Below are 20459 nucleotides of genomic sequence, written 5' to 3'. Positions count from 1 at the left end.
CACTCACTTTTATCACCTGTTGGGCCCCTGAAGCATTTGCTTTTGCAAGCCTCCTGAGGAGAAACTACAAAACTAAATTTGCTTTAATATGTTAGTCTGACTGATATTACAGCTATCAGGTTTGGATTCAGATGAATTTACTTAAGAAATTACTTCAGTAATCGAGAGAAATGATGAGGGACTAACAGAGGTATTGGTGGGGGGTAAAGAAAATAATAGAAATTAGCATTCCTAATACGGAAACATGGCTTTGGTGATCTAAAAGAAATTAGAAGGAAGAGTAAATGATGTCATTTTAATGTTCAGGTTAATCAACTTGAGGGTCATTGTTTCAATTTAGATGTTCAAGAAGCAGATGCCAATCTAGAATTAGATCTACAAAGAAATTTTTGGTGGGGATGCCAATGAAGGATTGAAATGGAGGGTAAAAAAAGGCATAGAGGGACTTCCCTGATGGTTCAGTGGTTAAGAAACTGTCTTCCAATGCAGGGATGTGGGTTTAATTCCTGGTTGGGGAACTAAGATGCCACAGGCAACTAAACTCCCGTGCCAGAACTACCAAGCCCATGTGCTCAAGAGCCCATGTTCTGTGATAAGAGAAGGCAATGGCACCCCACTCCAGTATTCTTGCCTGGAAAATCCCATGGACGGAGGAGCCTGGTAGGCTACAGTCCATGGGGTCGCTACGAGTCGGACACGACTGAGCGAATTCACTTTCACTTTTCACTTTCATTCATTGGAGAAGGAAATGGCAACCCACTCCAGTGTTCTGGCCTGGAGAATCCCAGGGATAGGGGAGCCTGGTGGGCTGCTATCCATGGGGTAGCACAGAGTCGGACATGACTGCCACGACTTAGCAGCAGCAGCAGCAGCAGCATGTACTGCAACTAGAGAAAAGTCACACACTACAGTGAAAGAGCCCCCACACCACAATGGAGATCTAGTGCAGCCAAAATAAAAAAATAAATAAAATAAAATGAAAGAAGGCACAGAGAGCCTATAGATTGAAAAACGGTTCTGACACCTATGAAGCAAAGAATGTGGGATTGGATCTGATGCTCAGACTGCAGTGCAACTCTGATAAAGTCTCAGCCAGGATAACTGCAGCATGATATTCAAGGTTTATTTTTTCACTTTCATGTATTGGAGAAGGAAATGGCAACCCACTCCAGTGTTCTTGCCTGGAGAATCCCAGGGACGGGGGAGCCTGGTGGGCTGCCTTCTATGGGGTCGTACAGAGTTGGAAATGACTGAATCAATTTAGCAGCATTGAAGGAATCAGTTGCTTGAAAAGAAATGGGGCAGAACTTGTACTCCCACCATTCTCCACGGCCTGGTGTAAACTATGCTGGGGACTTTGAAAATATAACAGCTTGAGTTTGTCAGCTAATTGCTCTCCTTCTAATACATTCTCTCTTGAAACGAGATATGAATAGTAAATGCCCGTAGAGGACACAGGTACCACTAATAGAAGTATTGGATTCAAATAATGAGAGAAGGCATTGAAAATGATTGCTTGTAGAGAGGAAGGAATGAATGGATTTAGCAAGAGACTGATGTTTCCTTAATGGCCTTTTGGAAGGCTGTTACACAATAAGCCTTACCCTTACACTATAAGTGTAAGAGACACTTACGAAAGGTACTTTGTGAGTGCTCAGTTGCTTGAGTCATGTCCAGCTCTTTGCTACCCTAAGGACTGTAGCCCACCAGGCTCCTCTGTTCATGGTATTCTCCAGGCAAGAAATACTGGAGTGGGTTGCCATGCCCTCCTCCAAGGGATCTTCCTGACCCAGGGATCGAACCCTCATGTCCTGCATTAAAGGCAGATTCTTTACCACTGAGCCACTGGGGAAGCCCCCCAACACATTACATATGTGAGTTAAAGGACTTAGGACAGAGAATGATCTATGGATTCCAAATCCGTAGATCTTTTCCAATCCATCTATGGATTCCAAAAGTTCTTTTTTTCTTTTTTCTATTATATGTAAGCACACTACTTGCCCTATCTATACTCTCTTTCAGTCAAGTGCAGCAGTATGATTGTGTTCTTGTCAATGGAGAGAGGTGGTGATATGTGCCACTCACTGGCAGGGTTCATAAACTTGGGCACAGACAATCCTCTCTTCCACTTTACCATCTGGAAACAAAGGATTCTAAGGCTTTATCCTCCACAAGATGGATAGAGCATGAGGTTTGAATCATTGCAAGTGAGACCACTTGGGAAATAATTACTTTGTGTTATTCTGTGTCTAAAATTGTATTTTTAATATAGTAATTTCCAGGTCCATCCATGTTGCTACAAATGGCATTATTTCATTCTTTTTAATGGCTGAGTAAAGTAAGTCATGTATGGATGCAAGAGTTGGACTGTGAAGAAAGCTCAGCACTGAAGAATTGATGCTTTTGAACTGTGGTGTTGGATAAGACTCTTGAGAGTCCCTTGGACTGCAAGGAGATCCAACCAGTCCATTCTGAAGGAGATCAGCCCTGGGATTTCTTTGGAAGGACTGATGCTAAAGCTGAAACTCCAGTACTTTGGCCACCTCATGCTAAGAGTGGACTCATTGGAAAAGACTCTGATGCTGGGAGGGATTGGGGGCAGGAGGAGAAGGGGATGACAGAGGATGAGATGGCTGGATGGCAAAACCAACTCGATGGACGTGAGTTTGAGTGAACTCCGGGAGATGGTGATGGACAGGGAGGCCTGGCGTGCTGCAATTCATGGGGTTGCAAAGAGTCGGGCACAACTGAGTGACTGAACTGAACTGAACTGAAAGTAAGTCAGAGTGAGAGAGACAAATATCATACGTTATTGCTTATATGTGGAATCTAAAAAATGATACAAATGAGTTTACCTACACAACAGAAATAGACTCTGAGCAAACAAATTTATGATTACTGGGAGTGTGTGTGTGCGGGGGGACAGATTGGGAGCTTGGGACTGACATGCACACTCTGCTATATTTAATATAGGTAACTGGACTTCCCTGGTGGTACAGTGAATGGGAGTCTGCCTAGCAGTGCAGGGGACTCAGGTTCAGTCCCTGGCGCAGGAAGATTCCACGTGCTGCAGGCTTTAAAAAGCCCATGTGCCACAAATACTGAAGCCTGCCCTTGGCCCACAACTAATGAGCCCCTGTGCCACCACTACTGAAGCCCACACTTCCTAGAGCCCACACACCACACCACAACTACTGAGTCTGCATGCTGCAACTCCTGAACCTGATGTGCCTAGAACCTGTGCTCCACAAGAAGAGAGACCACCACAAAGAGAAGCCTGTGCACCGCAATGAGGAGTGGCCCCCACTCACTGCAATGAGAGAAAGCCCGCCAGCAGCAACAAAGACCCATTGAAACCAAAAGTAAATAAATAGGTAACTTGGAAAATATAGATAACCAATAGGACCTACCGTATAGCACAGGGAACTCTTCTCAATACTCTGTAATAACCTAATGAGAAAATAATTTGACAAAGAATAGATACACATATAGCTGAATCACTCTTCTGTACATTTGAAACAAAACATTGTTAATCAGTTATACTCTAATATAAAATAAACATTTTTTAAAATAAAAAAATATATTTTTATTATTTTAAGATGATGACATTTGGAGATTAAACTATTATACTAGCTAGCATTAACCTAAAAAAGTGGTCCAAGATAAAGATACAAATATATGTATCACACAAAAAGATATATGATTTTGACATAGTATCAGAGACACATTTTTCCTTTGAATTATTTTTCTAAAGCTTTAGATTCACATTCTCAACACTGTGAATTTATTAAGGCTTGACTAGCATCATAAATTTAGCAAGCTTACATATTTAACTTCCCCCTTTGGAAGGAATGATGCTAAAGCTGAAACTCCAGTACTTTGGGCACCTCATGCGAAGAGTTGATTCATTGGAAAAGACTCTGATGCTGGGAGGGATTGGGGGCAGGAGGAGAAGGGGATGACAGAGGATGAGATGGCTGGATGGCAAAACCAACTCGATGGACATGAGTTTGAGTGAACTCTGGGAGATGGTGATGGACAGGGAGGCCTGGCGTGCTGCGATTCATGGGGTCGCAAAGAGTCGGACACGACTGAGTGACTGAACTGAACTGAACTGAACTGAATTCCCTACTTCTAACAATAGTGCCAACATTTCCACAAGCACTCCAGACATTTTATGGTTCTCTTTGATTCTTACCTCTGGAACAGTTCTCTTGTTAGATTGGTAAAGTCTCCTTTCTTTCTGTGTCTTTGTATGCATCCTTTTCTCCTTATTTATTCAATTACTATCATCCTAGAGTAAGTGTATACTTTCCTGTCTAAACACGAATGTAGATTCTTACTTAATCTACAGCCCTTCCCCAAATTATTTTTGCAAATAGACCCTGTCACTGTCCCCAGAGTATATCAGGGATTACAGTAACAATTATATTATAGAAAAAACACAGAATAAGAAGATCCCAGTTTGAAATATCTGTTTATTAACTGGGATGACTCTGGAAAGATGTCCTGGACATTCAGAGCCTTGATTCTATCATCTATTAAAAGTAGATAAATCTATTCAAACTATTACACAATTCCATTCATTTCACATGCTAGCAAATAAATGCTCAAAATCCTTCAAGCTAGGCTTCAGCGGTATCTGAACCAAGAACTCTGAGATGTACGAGCTGGATTTAGAAAAGGCAGAGGAACCAGAGTTCAAATTACCAAAATCTGTTGGATTGTAAAAAGCAAGAGAATTCCAGAAAGACATCTATTTCTGCTTCATTGACTTCGCTAAAGCCTTTGACTATGTAGATCACAACAAACTGTGGAAAATTCTTAAAGAGATGGGAGTACCAGACCACCTGACCTGCCTCCTGAGAAACCTATATACAGGTCAAGATGCAGCAGTTAGAACCAGACATGGAACAAAAGACTGGTTCAAAATTGGGAAAGGAATACATCAAGATGGCATATTGTCACCCTGCTTATTTAACTTCTATGCACAATTCATCATGCGAAATGCCAAGCTGGATGAAGCACAAGCTGGAATCAAGATTTCAGGGAGAACTATCAATAACCTCAGATATGCAGATGGCACCACCCTTATGGCAGAAAGCAGAGAGGAATTAAAGAGCCTCTTGATGAAAGTGAAAGAGGAGAGTGGAAAAGCTGGCTTAAAACTCAGGATTCAAAAAATGAAGATCATGGCATCCGGTCCCATCATTTCATGGCAAATAGATGGGGAAAAAATGGAAACGGTGACAGACTTTACTTTCTTGGACTCCAAAATCACTGTGGACAGTGACTGCAGCCATGAGAATAAAAGACGTTTGCTCCTTGGAAGAAAAGGTATAACAAACCTAGACAGCATATTTAAAATCAGAGGTATTACTTTGCCTACAAAGGTCTGTATAGTCAAACTACTGGTTTTTCCAGTAGTCATGTATAGATGTGAGAGTTGGACCGTAAAGAAAGCTGAGCGTTGAAGAAATGACGCCTTTGAACTATGTTGCTAGAGAAGACTCTTAAGAGTCTCTTGAACAGCAAGGAGATCAAACCAGTCAATCCTAAAGCAAATCAGTCCTGAATATTCATTGAAAGGACTGATGCTGAAGCTGAAGCTCCAATACTTTAGGCAAAGAGCAGATTCATTGGAAAAGACCCTGATGCTGGGAATGATTGAAAGCAGGAGGAGAAGGGGACAACAGAGGATGAGATTTTTGGATGGCATCACTGACTCAATGGACATGAGTTTTGGCAAGCTTTGGGAGATGGTGAAGGACATGGAAGCCTGGTGTGCTGTAGTCCATGTGGTGTCAAAGAGTCAGACACAACTGAGCATCTGAACTTAATGAAATATATTCACAGGATTGTTGCAAAATATAATGAAGTGATTTGTAAATGGTGACAGGAAAATACCCATCTCATAATAGTGCTTAAAATATATATCTTGAATTAAATATATTCTCTTTACCTCCTTCCTTTATCTCCTTCTTACACATTATTCTTATTCCTCTCAACAAGATTGAATGCTATTTCTTTTTCAAGGAAAATTCAAATCTGATCTATTTTGTGACTACCTCTATGGAAATCTTGATTACTTATCTTGCCTCATATTGTGAGTTAGCAATGGTTTTTGTATATAATTATTTTCTTTAAATAAGTTACAAATGATTAGGAATCTACTTTATTCAAAGTTTTAAGTGTTTCTTAGAATATTATTTGAAGTTCCAGTTTATTGATTGTTTCTAATTTTTGTTTTACCTGACCCATTCAGAATTCCTTTCTTCTTTTTTCATAAGTGATATTCTAACTTTCTTTTGGACATAAACTACTCTGGCATCTCTAATCCCTATGGAACATCAATCCACAATCTCTAAGAGCAGGCTCAGAACTAGGAGCTGTTATGAATCTAAATCATTCATTCTCCCATCCAAAGCGATTCAGACAGCACTCCTAAGTCAAGAAAGGCTCCATGATTTCTATTGGAACAACAGAGGGAAAGCAATTATCTCACAGGAATTACAATGTAAAATTATATCAACTAGAGCAGTATTTTAAAAGATATACAGTCACGCCTTGGTAATGTCTATGGATAACATAACGTACATCTCTTCCCCACTAATGGAGAAAAAATAAGCAGAAGCACATTCTTCTTGACTTGCATAAATTTCATTATTTTGCTGTTTAAATAAGCACGTTTTTATAATATTTAAAAAGGTTCAAAGACCACTTCCATATTCCAATCTGTAAAAAATATTTTCGTTATGTTTATTATAAAAATATAAATGTTTCCACTACAAATCATTTTACATTAGTAAGAGGCCATCTACATTGTACAACATAGACTAAATGAGTAATGTTTTGAAGATGAAAATTTAAAGTACACACATATTGCCAATCACATCACATTTATACATGGCTTATTTGATACTTAGTACAGCTTAACATGGGCAAGTTACCAGAAATAAATATGTAAATCAAACTTAAGATACAATCAGATAGTATGGTACATGATATTATGAAACAATTGTGGTTTCGTGTTTACTGAAAGCCAATGCAGTTTCTGTACAAAGAGATGGCCATAAGCATTCTAGTACCTCTATTCCACAGTTAAGAATCGTACACTGTTATGTTTACATATGTACAGGGTAAGGATTGTGAAAAGTAAATTTGTAAGAAGTCAGATAGAAAAATAGTGAAAAATGAAGAGCAATATACTGCGTATACAATTTCTACTTTCAAATGGAAACCACAGCCAAAATAAATGAAATAGATTAAACAATCCTCAACTTCTCCTAGTTCATGAAATGCACAGATTTTGTGGAGTGTGCACAGAATAGTACCTAAGAAAGTAAATGCTAGTCTGGAAAAAAATGAGATTGAAGCCACATTCAGATCTCAATCTAACATTCCACAAAACAAAATGTTTGTTTAAAAAATGGTTTTGAGCTGCTTCTAGCAGGCTTAGGTGAAATTTGTAATTAATTTCATAATCATATATATCTTTTTAAAAGGTTCATGCTCTTATACACCCAATACATAATTCTAGTAGGATGATTTGACTATAAGAATATTGAAGACATTTGAGAAATAATTTTATATATGAAGGAATACAACATAAGCCTTATTACACTAAATTTACAACAGATTAGCACTTGTGAATTTTGATCTGTGACTGTAAGCTGTATAAGTGTTCCATTTTGCATAAGAACATAAAGGTTGCAGCATTGTTTTATCCATTCTGTTCTTCTGACATATGTATTTCGTATTCCAATAACATGATAATATCAGCATTAGAAAGATTATAGATAGAGCTAAAATGTTGTTTCACAATGTATTATGGCTAGATCTCCACCAGGTATATATTTCAAATATTATGGAGTATGTTCATATTTGACCTTTATGGAACAGAAAGTCCAAGTTCCTTGCAAGAAGAGATCTCTCCAGATTTTGAGTCTTGATGGACAACCAGCTATTTTGACGATTATATGTTCAATAAGTGTCAAGAAGCTCAATGTTTCTAAGATATATACCAAAACTATAATAGGTGCATTTCACTGGAGACTCAAAGATAATAATACTTGCTATTGATGATGACAATGTTTAATTAATTTAGCAAAAGCTCAGTGATGCAGATGAATAGTTTAGTAATCCTTATTCCCTATAATCAGCTCAACAAGTTTAAGCAAATGTATAAAGAGGCATTTCAAAACCAGTCAGCCAGTGATCTTTTTGAGTCATGCATCAGCTTATAGGCAGCTTGTAGGCTACATTGCCAATTAATACAACAATCTAAATAGTACCCCAATCCTTTCCAGTGTAGCATTCTCTATTCAGGAGCTCTAATATAGCTCTTTTACCAATGGAGGGAGTTTATGGTCTCCTAAGCACCAGAGCAAGGCAGGTATGTCATTGAAAATCCGTTATACACAAGTCGGTATATCACACTAAATTAGGAGCACACAATTTATAATAAATGGAGAGACAGAAATGGGTGGAATAATTCAGACTGTGAGAGATTTGGTTAGTGTATGAACAAGGAAAGGGTTTTGTTTCTTTTTATATATAGATATAGATACATATGAGTGTATGATTCAAACAGTCTGGAAAGAAACACATCATTTTCTGTGTCTAGTTTATCATGTTTTCTACTGCTGACAATTTGAGAGAGCATTTGGCACTTGGCTGTCACAAATCCAAATTAAATCATCAAGGCATAAATAGAAAACAATAAAAGACAATTAAAAAGAAAATAAATATGTACTTTTCTTCAAAATTAAAACACATTTTTACAGGATAATACTTAAGGAGGCTAACAATCAAAAATGTGTAGTACTTAAAACAACTACAAACTTCATTTCTATATGCTTTTGAACAGATAAAGGAGAATAATACAATGAAAAGGTAGTAAATATGGCCAGATAGTTTGAGGTATGAATTCCTCTATTTTGCTTGCTTTCAAAGAAACAAAATACCTGTTACAGATCTCTTCTGTGTATAAAAATATCACAAGTCTGTTTTTCTGTGGCTATTCAGAAGCACAGCCACCATGTTCATTGCATTATTTCATTTGTTTTGCTTTTATGATAGTCAGTTTATGATCAATGGCTCTATGCTAGTTCTTTGTCATTTTGCGCTGAAGAATTCTGATTTAATCCATCAACTAATATAAAAAAGCAATTACAAAACAAAATACACCCACCCACCCATCCACTAAACAACAGGGGAAAATAAAGAGTTTTTTAATTCCATTTTAAGGCATTTTACTCGTATCTGAGTGTCTTATTGGGCTTGGAATGTCCACCACTATTTCCAGTGTTGTCATCAGTCTGCAGAGTGATGCCACATCTTCCACTTTCTTCCAGAAATAGCACTTTACACTGGGACTGGACTATTCTTGGATTGTGTTTCTAGAACTTTAATACTGCTGATGATCTTCTTCTGTGGCCCAACCACAGTGACACCGACCTTTTTCATGTCGCTGTTAAAAAAAAAAAAGAAAATTTCTGGTGAGAATCATGGGCTCCTGGACAGTATGTAAATAGGATATTTTCAATTAACAAAGCTTGTACAATTACAGATCCCAATGCTCTAGGTATAATTTTCTGATTTTTGTAACATATGTGTAGTATTATATATCCTGATTACTCCACCTTTGTCCTTGTGGAAGAATATAGGCTGTAGGATGAATATAGGAAGTGGGTTGAACAGTGTTCCCCTCAAAATTCCTGTCCATCTGGAACTTCACCACGTAAGGGCCCACTTGGGGATTGACTTGACTGATAGATTGTGTTTAAAGTGACACTGTATCAGTTTCTGCATTCAGTTCTTTAGCAACTAACAGATTCTACTTATCTCCTGAGGCACGCTCTCTAGGCCCCAGAGCTGCCAGTGGAAAAATACAACTACCTATTGAAGAGGTCATCAGTAAGCACTTGGTCTACAGTCCTTGGTATATGTAGCATCTGAACCAGGGCAAAGAATGAAACCATCTCAAACCCTCCAGACTAGATCAGATTCATGTTAGCTGAATACTTCATTCAACCCTAGCCCCAGAGGCGAAGAATCACCCACCTGAGCTCTACCCAAATTCATGACTCATGCCATTGTGTGTACAATAAAATCCTTGTTGTTTTAGCCTTTTAGTTTTGGGAAGTTTGTTGTTCAGCCATAGATCACTGGAACAATTTCTTTAAAGTATAAAGTTCTTTCAAATTACAAAAAATGGCAAGGATATTTCTCTATCAAAATCATTAGATTTAAAATAGTTAATACTTGGAAACCAGGAATTGAAATAAATATTATAAGAATACATGGAACTTCATTTGGGGGGAGGGGGAAGACTTAGCTAAACATGTGCCAATAATTAATTAAACATTCTTGATTTAAGTAGTTCATACAATCACGTCTTTCAGGTCTTGACTCAAATATCCCTCTCTTATGAGATTTCCCTGATGGCTCTACTTCATATTGTAAACCTCTTTGCACTCATATCTGCACTTCTATTTCTTTTCTTGTTTCATTTTCTTCCAAAGTATGTATCACCATCCAGCATATTGCCTTTTTTTTTTTTTTGGTTTATTTATTTTTTTACTCTGTCTTGTCTAACAAGAAGGTGAATTCCATGTGAACTAGGATTCTTGTGGGTTTTGTACTATGCTTATCAAACACACCCTAAACAATCACTCTCATTTAGCAGGGGCTCAATATAAATGGCAACCCACTCCAGAACTCTTACCTGGAAAATCCCATGGATGGAGGAGCCTGGTAGGCTACAGTCCATGAGGTTGCAAAGAGTCGGCCATGACTGAGCTACTTCACTTTCACTTTCAATATGTACTTACTAAAGAAGAAATTGGTTGTCCAAAATATATTTATCTGGGAAGTTGACAGATGATTAAGTGCAACTTGGAGTGCTAGGCAAATTGAAAATGGCAAGAAGAAAAAGCACACACATGCAAATGCACACAAAGGTGGGGCTCCTTTATATTGAGCATTAAAGAAAGAATGAAAAATTGGGAATTTAACTACATAGAATTGAACCAAATGATTTGTTAAAAAGTGAGTTCCCAAGCAATAAATGTGTGCAAGAAGAAAATAGGCAACCACTTAAGAAGCAATTTACATGTTATTTAAGCATCTGCTGCATAAAATTAATCAAAGCTCAGTTGCATTCCTATTATCTAAGCTGGGAGTGAAATCACAATGCCCTACAGGTTACCCCTGAACCCTGCTGCCATTCAAGAGGCTAATAAATTCTCTATGGATAGCCTGTATTTTGCCTGAGGTCCTCTCTGGTCAGTCTTTAGCCACCTTGCTTCACCAGGAAGGCTAGTGGGGAGCTATGCTGACATCTAGCTTGCTGCCCTTTGTGTAACTGTGGATAATGAAGCCTTCATTTTAAGTATTGTTGTTCAGTTGCTAAGTCGTGTCCAATTCTTTTGGACCGCTTGGACTGAAGCACACCAGGCTTCCCTGTCCCTTCCCACACCTAGGTTATCTCTGTTGAACCCTGCTTTTGAGAATGCGTGCTCTACAGGATTTTGATTCTTTTATAAAGACACCAAGGATCTATCTTTAAAATGAACAACAAACATTTCTCTACTCATCCTTGAACTATGAATCTAAGAGCCGAAAACAGGACAGACATAAATATGTGTGTATAAATCAATAGATTCTCACTGTTTTTTACATTTCTTCTCTCATCTTTCTTCCAATTCTCTATCTCCCTCTCTATATATCTATGTATACATACATACTATACCTTGCTAATTTTTTTCTATGTCTCCTCTTTTCTGCCTTCTTTATAAGCTTAAAAACAAAATGCAATCATGGGGAGACAGAAAAAATGCTCCAAGGTACTATACTAAATTTCCTGAGGTCATTGAGAAATTTCAGCATAATGAGGGAGTAATACAAGCTATGATGCTTAACCCTGACTTTTCCTCTAGAACCGAATGACTGATTCTTTGGCCACTGGAAAAAATCAGATACTGCAAGTTCACAGACCAATTTGGGACAAGTCTGAAGGACCAGCCCAGCTTTAGGGTTCTTGTTCCAACAAGTAGAACTGAGTCTTCTTCTTCAGTCCAATGCTTCCTCATCGCTTCTTTATGGAATGTATGTCCCAAGGGTACATGAAGAAATCTGCATAAAACTGTTTCAGATTCAGCATCTGGGAACCCAGTGTAAGCAAGCTGATATGGAGTCTTGTTTCTATTTAATGCAAAGGATTATACCGGAAAAGAGAATTACAGTAAACATCCCTGTAGGTGATGCCTTAGCTTGAGCTTCTATGTACCCTCTACTCTCTTTCCCCCATCAAAATGCCTTCTACCAGCCACTCTGCTATGACCGAAATCTCTCTAAACATCCCGCTGCTGTAGTCTCAGTAACACTCCCTGTATCCTTATCTCATTAGGACTACCCTATTGAGAAGAGCAATGGAAAAGTTCAAGACTAAAGAACAGTTCAAGATTGAGACCAGAGGTTAATAAGCTATCTGATACTTCAAAGGCAAAAGGATAGGTGATGACACTTGGAAAATGGCATCCGAGGGTGCAGGGTAATGACATGCAGCAATTAATCTGCTCAGACTCATTCCACACACTTAATTCTCTTTCCAGTTTCTATAATCAATCTTGCCCTTTCTTATTCTCTCTTCCCTTCTCACATTAACCTTCCTTAATCCATCCTAGACTATGGAATAATATTTTTTAAAAAATACGTTGACTGAATAAGACCACACATCTAAAAAATTCTATTTGAAAATTAGGTGACGAGTAGCTGGCATGTAAATGAAATCTCTAAACTAACTGGAATAAGCTAATATTTATTTGAGTATGAAACACTTGTCCAGTGATTGATAGTTTGGATAGAAAAAGAAAACAAATTTAATATTCTTTCTTAGGTAATAATCTGAAAGTCTTATTCTAAAAGAAACTCTAGAGTTATTTGGTCAAGGGAATCATTTCTGAATTGAGCCTGGACAACACCAAGAAAATAAGGATTGGAATGAATCAAATTCAAGCAATACACCTAAGACTGCAAAAGAAAGGATGAAATATAGAGTTAAATATTTTTATAACATTGAAGATGAAAATGTTGCCTCACTATATTTCCCTAAATGATTAATGTATTAAATATTTTAAAATTCTTATATTTGTGATATAAACAAGGAAGGTGGCATATGAAATAATCCTTTGCATTAAAACAAGGAAGGTGGCATATGAGACAGAGAACCAATAAGTCAACAATACTTTTCAAGGAGTTTTAGGTCAGCATATGTTAATTCTTTGTTGACCCTAAATTGAGAAGAAAGGACAGAAGAAAGCACTTTGAAATACAGAGATCTGAAACCAACTGGCTCAGTGTGAAGGGGAAAATCTGAAAAAGCTGAGTATCCTAGGAAAAATCAGCTTTCATCTTGCATATAGACTCACAACTTGTTTAAATAATCATAACCACTAAGTGGGAATATTCCAGCCAGCCCCAAAAGAGCTTGCTATCCAATGCTGTACCAGAGACACACATTCCTAAGGTGAAAGTGTAACAAAGGCTGCTGCCACTTCACCTTTTTAAACAAATAGCATTCTGTCTACATTGGTAGATTAGGATATCTGACTATATTTAAATTGTGAGCTCGCTGTTAATCATATTAACAAGGTTCTGCCTCATCCATTTCAGTATACTGTTTCATTATCCAAAAGCTCTGAATGTTGATACTTTATTGAGAATAAACATTTGTATAGCTTTGCCTTTGAAAATCTGGCAATGGTGCAGAAATTTTTAGCTTTGTGTTTGTTCTTTGCTATGCTTCTGTGCTCTAAAGCAGGTGTCTTGTTATCACAACCCAAACTATTTACACTACTAGAGTAAGAATTTCTAAAAATATTTAAATATATTAACATATCTTGGGGCTGTGTCTGATCAAAATAACTATCACAGAAACCCAAAGCACATTGTCAATTGGGTCAGAAGTCTATTCAATAAATACTATATTTCAAATAGGAGCTAGCACGTATTAAGTAAACGAGTGTGAGTTTATATTCTAAGAATAAATTCACCTCTTCAGTATAATTTACCCTTTCTGTAGATCCTTTTGTGATGTCTGTGTTTCTGATAAGGATGCTATACCATTAATAGTAAACTCCTTTACCTATTTGTTAGGTGTTTGTATCTCTATTAATTACATTACACACTCCCTTTTGGCATCTAATCTATAACATTCCAAGTGTCTTTATTTAAATGATTGACAAGATGAGAAAGTCTTTAGATGCTCAACAACATTTGAATATTCAAATATTGGATATGACTTACAGAAAGTTGAGGGCACTAAAGGGTCTATTTAATGTAATAAAGATCAAAAGGTAGAAGAGTTTGATTCAAAGATGGATACAGTTTCCAAAGAGACTTTACAAGCTACAAAATTGTGGACAATTTTGATGTATCTGTTCCACACAAAAGCTCTTTTGGAGCAGTACTTTATGTTACCCTCAAGAAAGAATGCCTAGAGCCAAGTTCACGCTATCTCACTCCACCTCCTTTGAAATGAAATGATTAGCTCATGGCAAACATGTCTTTGGAGAAGCCAGTCTATCTATAAGCAGGACTGAGACCTTCAGAATGTCTCTCCTGGGGACTTAGAATAAAGAGAGTTGGACCCTGGTCAGTTGAATGACATACCAAGGTTGTGCGATCTAGGACTGAGAGAGTCATTTTCAGCTATGTGCATGAGGATACAGAAAAGTCACTGAATAGAACAAGAAAAAATGATGCAGCCTCACTAGAAAGTGAAGTCAACTGTCTCATTCACAGAGTGATGAAGAATATGGTTTCCAGTTTTCACTTCCTATTTCCAGTTAGCAAGCTTGGTGAATGAGGATGACTTTTATGGATTATTCACTGGGTTAATTTAATTCCTTATAAACCCCTTTTCCTTAAGGCCATGGGTTTCTCATATCAAAGAAGTCCTATTACCAAAGGATCCCTATTGTACCACAGGATCCCTAAGATGTATATTTGTGTGTGTGCTCAGTCCTGTCCGACTCTTGGGGGCCCCATGGACTATAGCCAGCCAGGCTCCTCTGCCCATGGAATTTTCCAGGCAAGAATACCGGAATGGGTTGTCATTTCCTACTAGCTTTTAACACATGAAATTATAAATTATAAAATAAAACTAATTAATATTTATCAATTGTGCATTTCTCTCTTTTGAAACCGATCATAAGCCTTTTTAAGGAAAATTATGTCTTAAACTTGCTTATAACTTTATTTTCTAGCATCAGATCACTTAAGAATAGGTGATAGTATAATATAAGTTGTTTATTTAGTATCTTTGAGAACTACTTTTAGACTTTGGCATGTTCCCCTGTATATCAGATTATCCACCTAGTTCTCAAATTTCCATTTCCACAAAGGTTAGGCTTTGTTAGAAATAACAGAAATTCACAAATGTGGGGGTATACAGTTATCATGCTATATCTGCCTATGTTCTAAATTAGAGGCTTGGGTCTGTTGGGGTGGGGTGTGGGTTTATATCTGGTGGTTTATCTGAAGGTCACAGTTCAATGAAGATAGCTTTTGTGGAGATGAAGCATGAGGGAGGAACACACATCAACACATCAATCTAGAAGACATCCTTGAGAAAGAGACCCAGGATCCAGCTCAGTGGGTTCAGGAGAAAGTTAAGTACCTTAGAGATTCATTTACTCTTTAAATATACTAATTCAAGACATATATGTCCACTAGAAAGCTCAGAATCATTCAGTCAAAAGCTTATTCTTACTCTGCAGAAATCTTGGCTATGGTGTCACAAGAACTGTACTCCACGCCTGTGAAGATTTCCTTGCACTGTGCTGTTCGGACACCGTTAAGCCAGTCACCTGTCGTGCGGAAGGTAGTAATGTCGATGTTACTTTGGTCCAGGAGAAGGTTTGAGGGCCTGCAAGAAAATAAAATACCAAAGGGAGAAAGATCAGGAGTCAGCAGAGTTGCTGTGTGTCAAAATTCGACACCAACATCAGCAGGGACTTCCAGACTTCATGTGGCGCTCCTGTGTATTTGTAAAATTTATCTGCCATGAAGCCTTCATCTGCTCAAGCTGGCAGCTTGCAAGAACACTGTGTAATCATCTTGTCTCAGTGCTCCCCTTCTCTACTCATGACTGCTTTTTAAATTACTGAAACTTTGCCAGTGAAAAGCATAAATATATCCATACATACTTCTATAATTTAATTTGTTTAACCATTAGCAAAGATGGTGGTAATTTAGGTTGCAGTTATAGCTGACATGACATTCTGAACACTCTGTTGTCTGCTTTGGTGGATGGATTTGTTTCCAATATTAAATCCTGCCTACTGAATGTTCATCTGCAGACATTGTACAGGATGCTGTCTAAGGGAAAATTTGAACAATGTAGACTATATTTACAGCAGGATGTAAAGTTCGCACAAATTTAATGTCACATTGTCATTAAAAATTAAAAAGAAATAGAAAACAGTAGATGAGTAACAAGAAGTGAAAGTCTAACAACTAGGACAACACCAAATATATTTTACAATATAAACATACATATATATATGTATGTGTGTGTATATATACACACAAAGATAGATAATAGATAGCCATTGTGATTATGATTTTTATTGCACAATATAGTCAGCATTAACAGGAATTTTTCAGTTCAATTACTCAGTCATGTCTGACTCTTCGCGACCCCATGGATTGCAGCACGCCAGGCCTCCCTGTCCATCACCAACTATCGGAGCTTACTCAAACTCATGTCCATTGAGTCGATGCTGCCATCCAAACATCTCATCCTCTGTCATCACCTTCTTCTCCTGCCTTCAATCTTTCCCAGCACAGACTCTTTTCCAATTAGTCCTTCACATCAGGTGGCCAAAGTTTTGGAGTTTCAGCTTCAGCATCAGTCCTTCCAATGAATATTCAGGACTGATTTCCTTTAAGATTGACTGGTTGGATCTCCTTGCAGTCCAAGGGACTCTGAAGAGTCTTCTTCAACACCACAGTTCAAAAGCATCAGTTCTTTGGTGCTCAGCTTTCTTGATAGTTCAACTTTCACTGGCATACATAACTATGGAAAAACCATTGCTTTGACTAGACCTTTTGGTAAAGTAATGTCTCTGCTTTTTAATATGCTGTCTAGTTGGTCATAGCTTTTCTTCCAAGGAGCAAGTGTCTTTTAATTTAATGGCTGCGGTCATCATCTTCAGTGATTTTGGAGCCCGAGAAAATAAAATCTGTCACTCTTTCTATTGTTTTCCCATCTGACATGGAGTGATGGAACTGGATGCCATGATCTTAGTTTTCTAGATGTTGAATTTTAAGCCAGCTTCTTCACTTTCCTCTTTCACTTTCATCAAGAGACTCTTTAGTTCTTCTTCACTTTCTGCCATAAAGGTGGTGTCATCTGCATATCTGAGGTTATCAATAACCTCAATATTTCTCTCAGCAATCTTGATTCAAGCTTGTGCTTCATCCAGCCTGGCATTTCATGTGATGTATTCTGCATATAATTAAATAAGCAAGGTGACAATATATTACCTTGATGTACTCCTTTCCCAATTTGGAACCATGTTTTCCTGATTTGGTTCCATGTCCAGTTCTAACTGTTGCTTCTTGACCTGTATATAGGTTTCTCAAGAGGCAGGTCAGGTGGTCTGGTATTCCCATCTCTTGAAGAATTTTCCAGTTTGTTATGATCAACACAGTCAAAGGCTTTGGCATAGTCAATAAGGCAGAAGTAGATGTTTTTCTGGAACTCTCTTGCTTTTTCGATGATCCAGCAAATGTTGGCAATTTGATCTCTGGTTCCTCTGCCTTTTCTAAATCCAGCTTGAACTTCTGGAAATTCACAATTCACATACTGTTGAAGCCTAGCTTGGAGAATTTTGAGCATTACTTTGCTAGCATGTGAGGTAAGTACAATTGTGCAGTAGTTTGAACATTCTTTTGCATTGCCTTTTTTCAGGATTGGAATTAAACCTGACCTTTTCCAGTTCTGTGGCTACTGCTGAGTTTTCCAAATTTGCAGGTATATGGAGTGCAGCACTTTCACAGCATCATCTTTGAGGATTTGAAATAGCTTAGCTGGAATTCCATCACTACCACTAGCTTTGTTCATAGTGATGCTTCCTAAGGCCCACTTGACTTCACATTCCAGGATGTCTGGCTCTAGGTGAGTGATCACACCATCATGGTTATCTGGGTCATGAAGATCTTTTTTGTACAGTTCTTCTGTGTATTCTTGCCACCTCTTCTTAATATCTTCTGCTTCTGTTAGGTCCATACCATTAGGATTGACTTATATAATTACAGGTCTGACTATAGGTCTATGACCAACTGCAAGATCTGGTGACTCAAAGGAACAACAGGGATAAAAAAGAAATGGAGGAAACCATGTTTTCATCTCTGAGGAGCCAAGAGAAGCATCCTATTGGTAAACTGCCTTTGGGTTGTTTTTTGAGCTTTCAGTGATCTCTTTAATTGTCCTGTGACTCATAAGGCTGGGACCAGTCACCAGGTAGACACTTGATTGTCTTTCTCTTTATTCTTTCCTCTTAGTATGGGTGCTTGAGCAAATAGTAGTTATGAAGGCCTTTGCTTTAAGATGAACAATAATAATAGCCATAAGAATTATGTTAAACAATTATGAACACTAACAATATGCCAGAGACTATACTGGCATAGACTAAGCATAATACACAGATACGAAGGACTTTAATCTTTATATTAGTTAGACACTGATGCTATGTCCCTATAATTCTTGTGGAATCTGAAACTAAAATTAAGTGACAAATCAAAGTTCTGCCCACATTTAAAAGGAATTTTTTAATTGGGAGATTTCTTTTACTACTGATAATATTTCTCCAACTCACTCCTAATGTATGAGACATGCGTAAGCATGAGGTCAATATTCTGATATCTAAACAAACATGTCCTAGATCTGCATGCTGCTGTTGGAAACACATGAGAGACATGTAAATTCATTTGGATTTTGATGGGGAGATATTAAATTTATCTGCTAAAGATACAATTTTAATTAAAAATAAGTTTATTTGATAAAAATGAAAATTTAATACAATTTTAATACTGAGTTTAAGAAAACATTGACAGCATGATTGTTTGGTTCTATCTGTATTTGCATGCTCTGTGGAAAATACATATGAGTAATTACTTCCCTCCTTGTCATGATTTGTGAAATGGAGACAGACAAATGTGGAGGATTTTTCAACCTTCTTTTTTCTATTAGACTAAACTCAACCACTTCAATCCTCTTTACCCCAAATGTTTTAATTATAAATAAAAAATTAAAGTAAAAGTCACTGGGTTGTGTCTGACTCTTTGAGACCCCATGGACTACACAGTCCATGGAATTTTCCAGGCCAGAATACTGGAGTGGGTAGCCATTTCCTTTTCCAGGGGATCTTCCCAACCCAGGGATGGAACCCAGGTCTCCCTCATCACAGGTGGATTCTTTACCATCTAAGCCACCAGGGAAGCCCAAGAATACTGGAGTGGATAGCCTATCCCTTCTCCAGCAAATCTTCCCAATCCAGGAATCAAACAGGGGTCTCCTGCATTGCAGGTGGATTCTTTACCAACTGAGCTATCAGGGAAGCCAAATTAAAGTTATGGAGTTTGTAATTTGTTTTGCTGTGTTATAGTTTAGTTTTAACTAACCCTCACAGGTCATCTAAAAGAAAGAATGAGAAATTAAGCATTATTTTACAAAACATTATCTTTCCTTTAGGAATATCTAGAACATCCCAAAATATAAATGTAGTATTTTATAATACTATAAACATTATACATATACATAAATAATTCTGGAATATATACATAAATAATTTTCTATGATTCTTTAAATTACTAATCTGAAAAAAATTCATTTTTTAAATCATTGAAATTTTTTGTGTTTTATTTTTTTAAGAATTTGAGAAATTACAGAAATAGATACACAAGCCAGGTTCCAAAACATGCACAATATTCTTGGGTAGTTTTGCATGACCATCATGAATGAAATATCCTTTGTCACTGGCCAACATTGGATATAATATTGTACCCATTGGATAAGACTTGGAATCAGTAAACAAAATTGATAGGTGCAGCATTAAATCAGGTGTGAGGAAATTTTCTAAGAAAAGTAAAGTGAGACCTAGAAAGGAGACAATAAAATATTGGACTATCTACAGGCATGCACACACACTCACATATACTCACATCCTACAGCTTGGATTTCTACAGTAGCTGAAGCACAGACTAATCTAATGTTGACTCTTGTCGACTCCTGGTCCCATGAATAGCAATCCTTTTTTATTTATGAGCTTGTGGGTATGAAGAATCAAACCCCAGGACGTTTATTCAGAATATTTACGAAGTATGCCTAATAGCAAAATGCAGAGTTTTTCTTTCTCAATTCAAAATGGTTTGTATTTTTAAACTCA

At 37.4% G+C, this 20459-nt stretch overlaps 1 protein-coding gene across 2 annotated transcripts in view; it reads right to left on the bottom strand.

Moving 5' to 3' along the window:
- Positions 1–6758: 6758 nt before the first annotated feature.
- EPHA3 (EPH receptor A3) overlaps positions 6759–20459 on the bottom strand; it is a 418391-nt gene continuing 404690 nt past the window's right edge. For both annotated transcript variants that reach the window (XM_005892972.2, XM_005892973.2), the window contains exons 16-17: positions 15779–15934; positions 6759–9472 (exon numbers count right to left, since the gene is read on the bottom strand). In XM_005892972.2, the coding sequence (XP_005893034.1) occupies positions 9367–9472; positions 15779–15934 (262 nt within the window). In that variant the 3' untranslated portion in view covers positions 6759–9366. The remainder of the gene's footprint in view (positions 9473–15778; positions 15935–20459) is intronic.

This window comes from Bos mutus, chromosome 1 (assembly GCF_027580195.1).
Source record: "Bos mutus isolate GX-2022 chromosome 1, NWIPB_WYAK_1.1, whole genome shotgun sequence".
Lineage (NCBI taxonomy): Eukaryota > Metazoa > Chordata > Mammalia > Artiodactyla > Bovidae > Bos > Bos mutus.
This window is presented reverse-complemented; position numbering and strand designations above follow the sequence as displayed.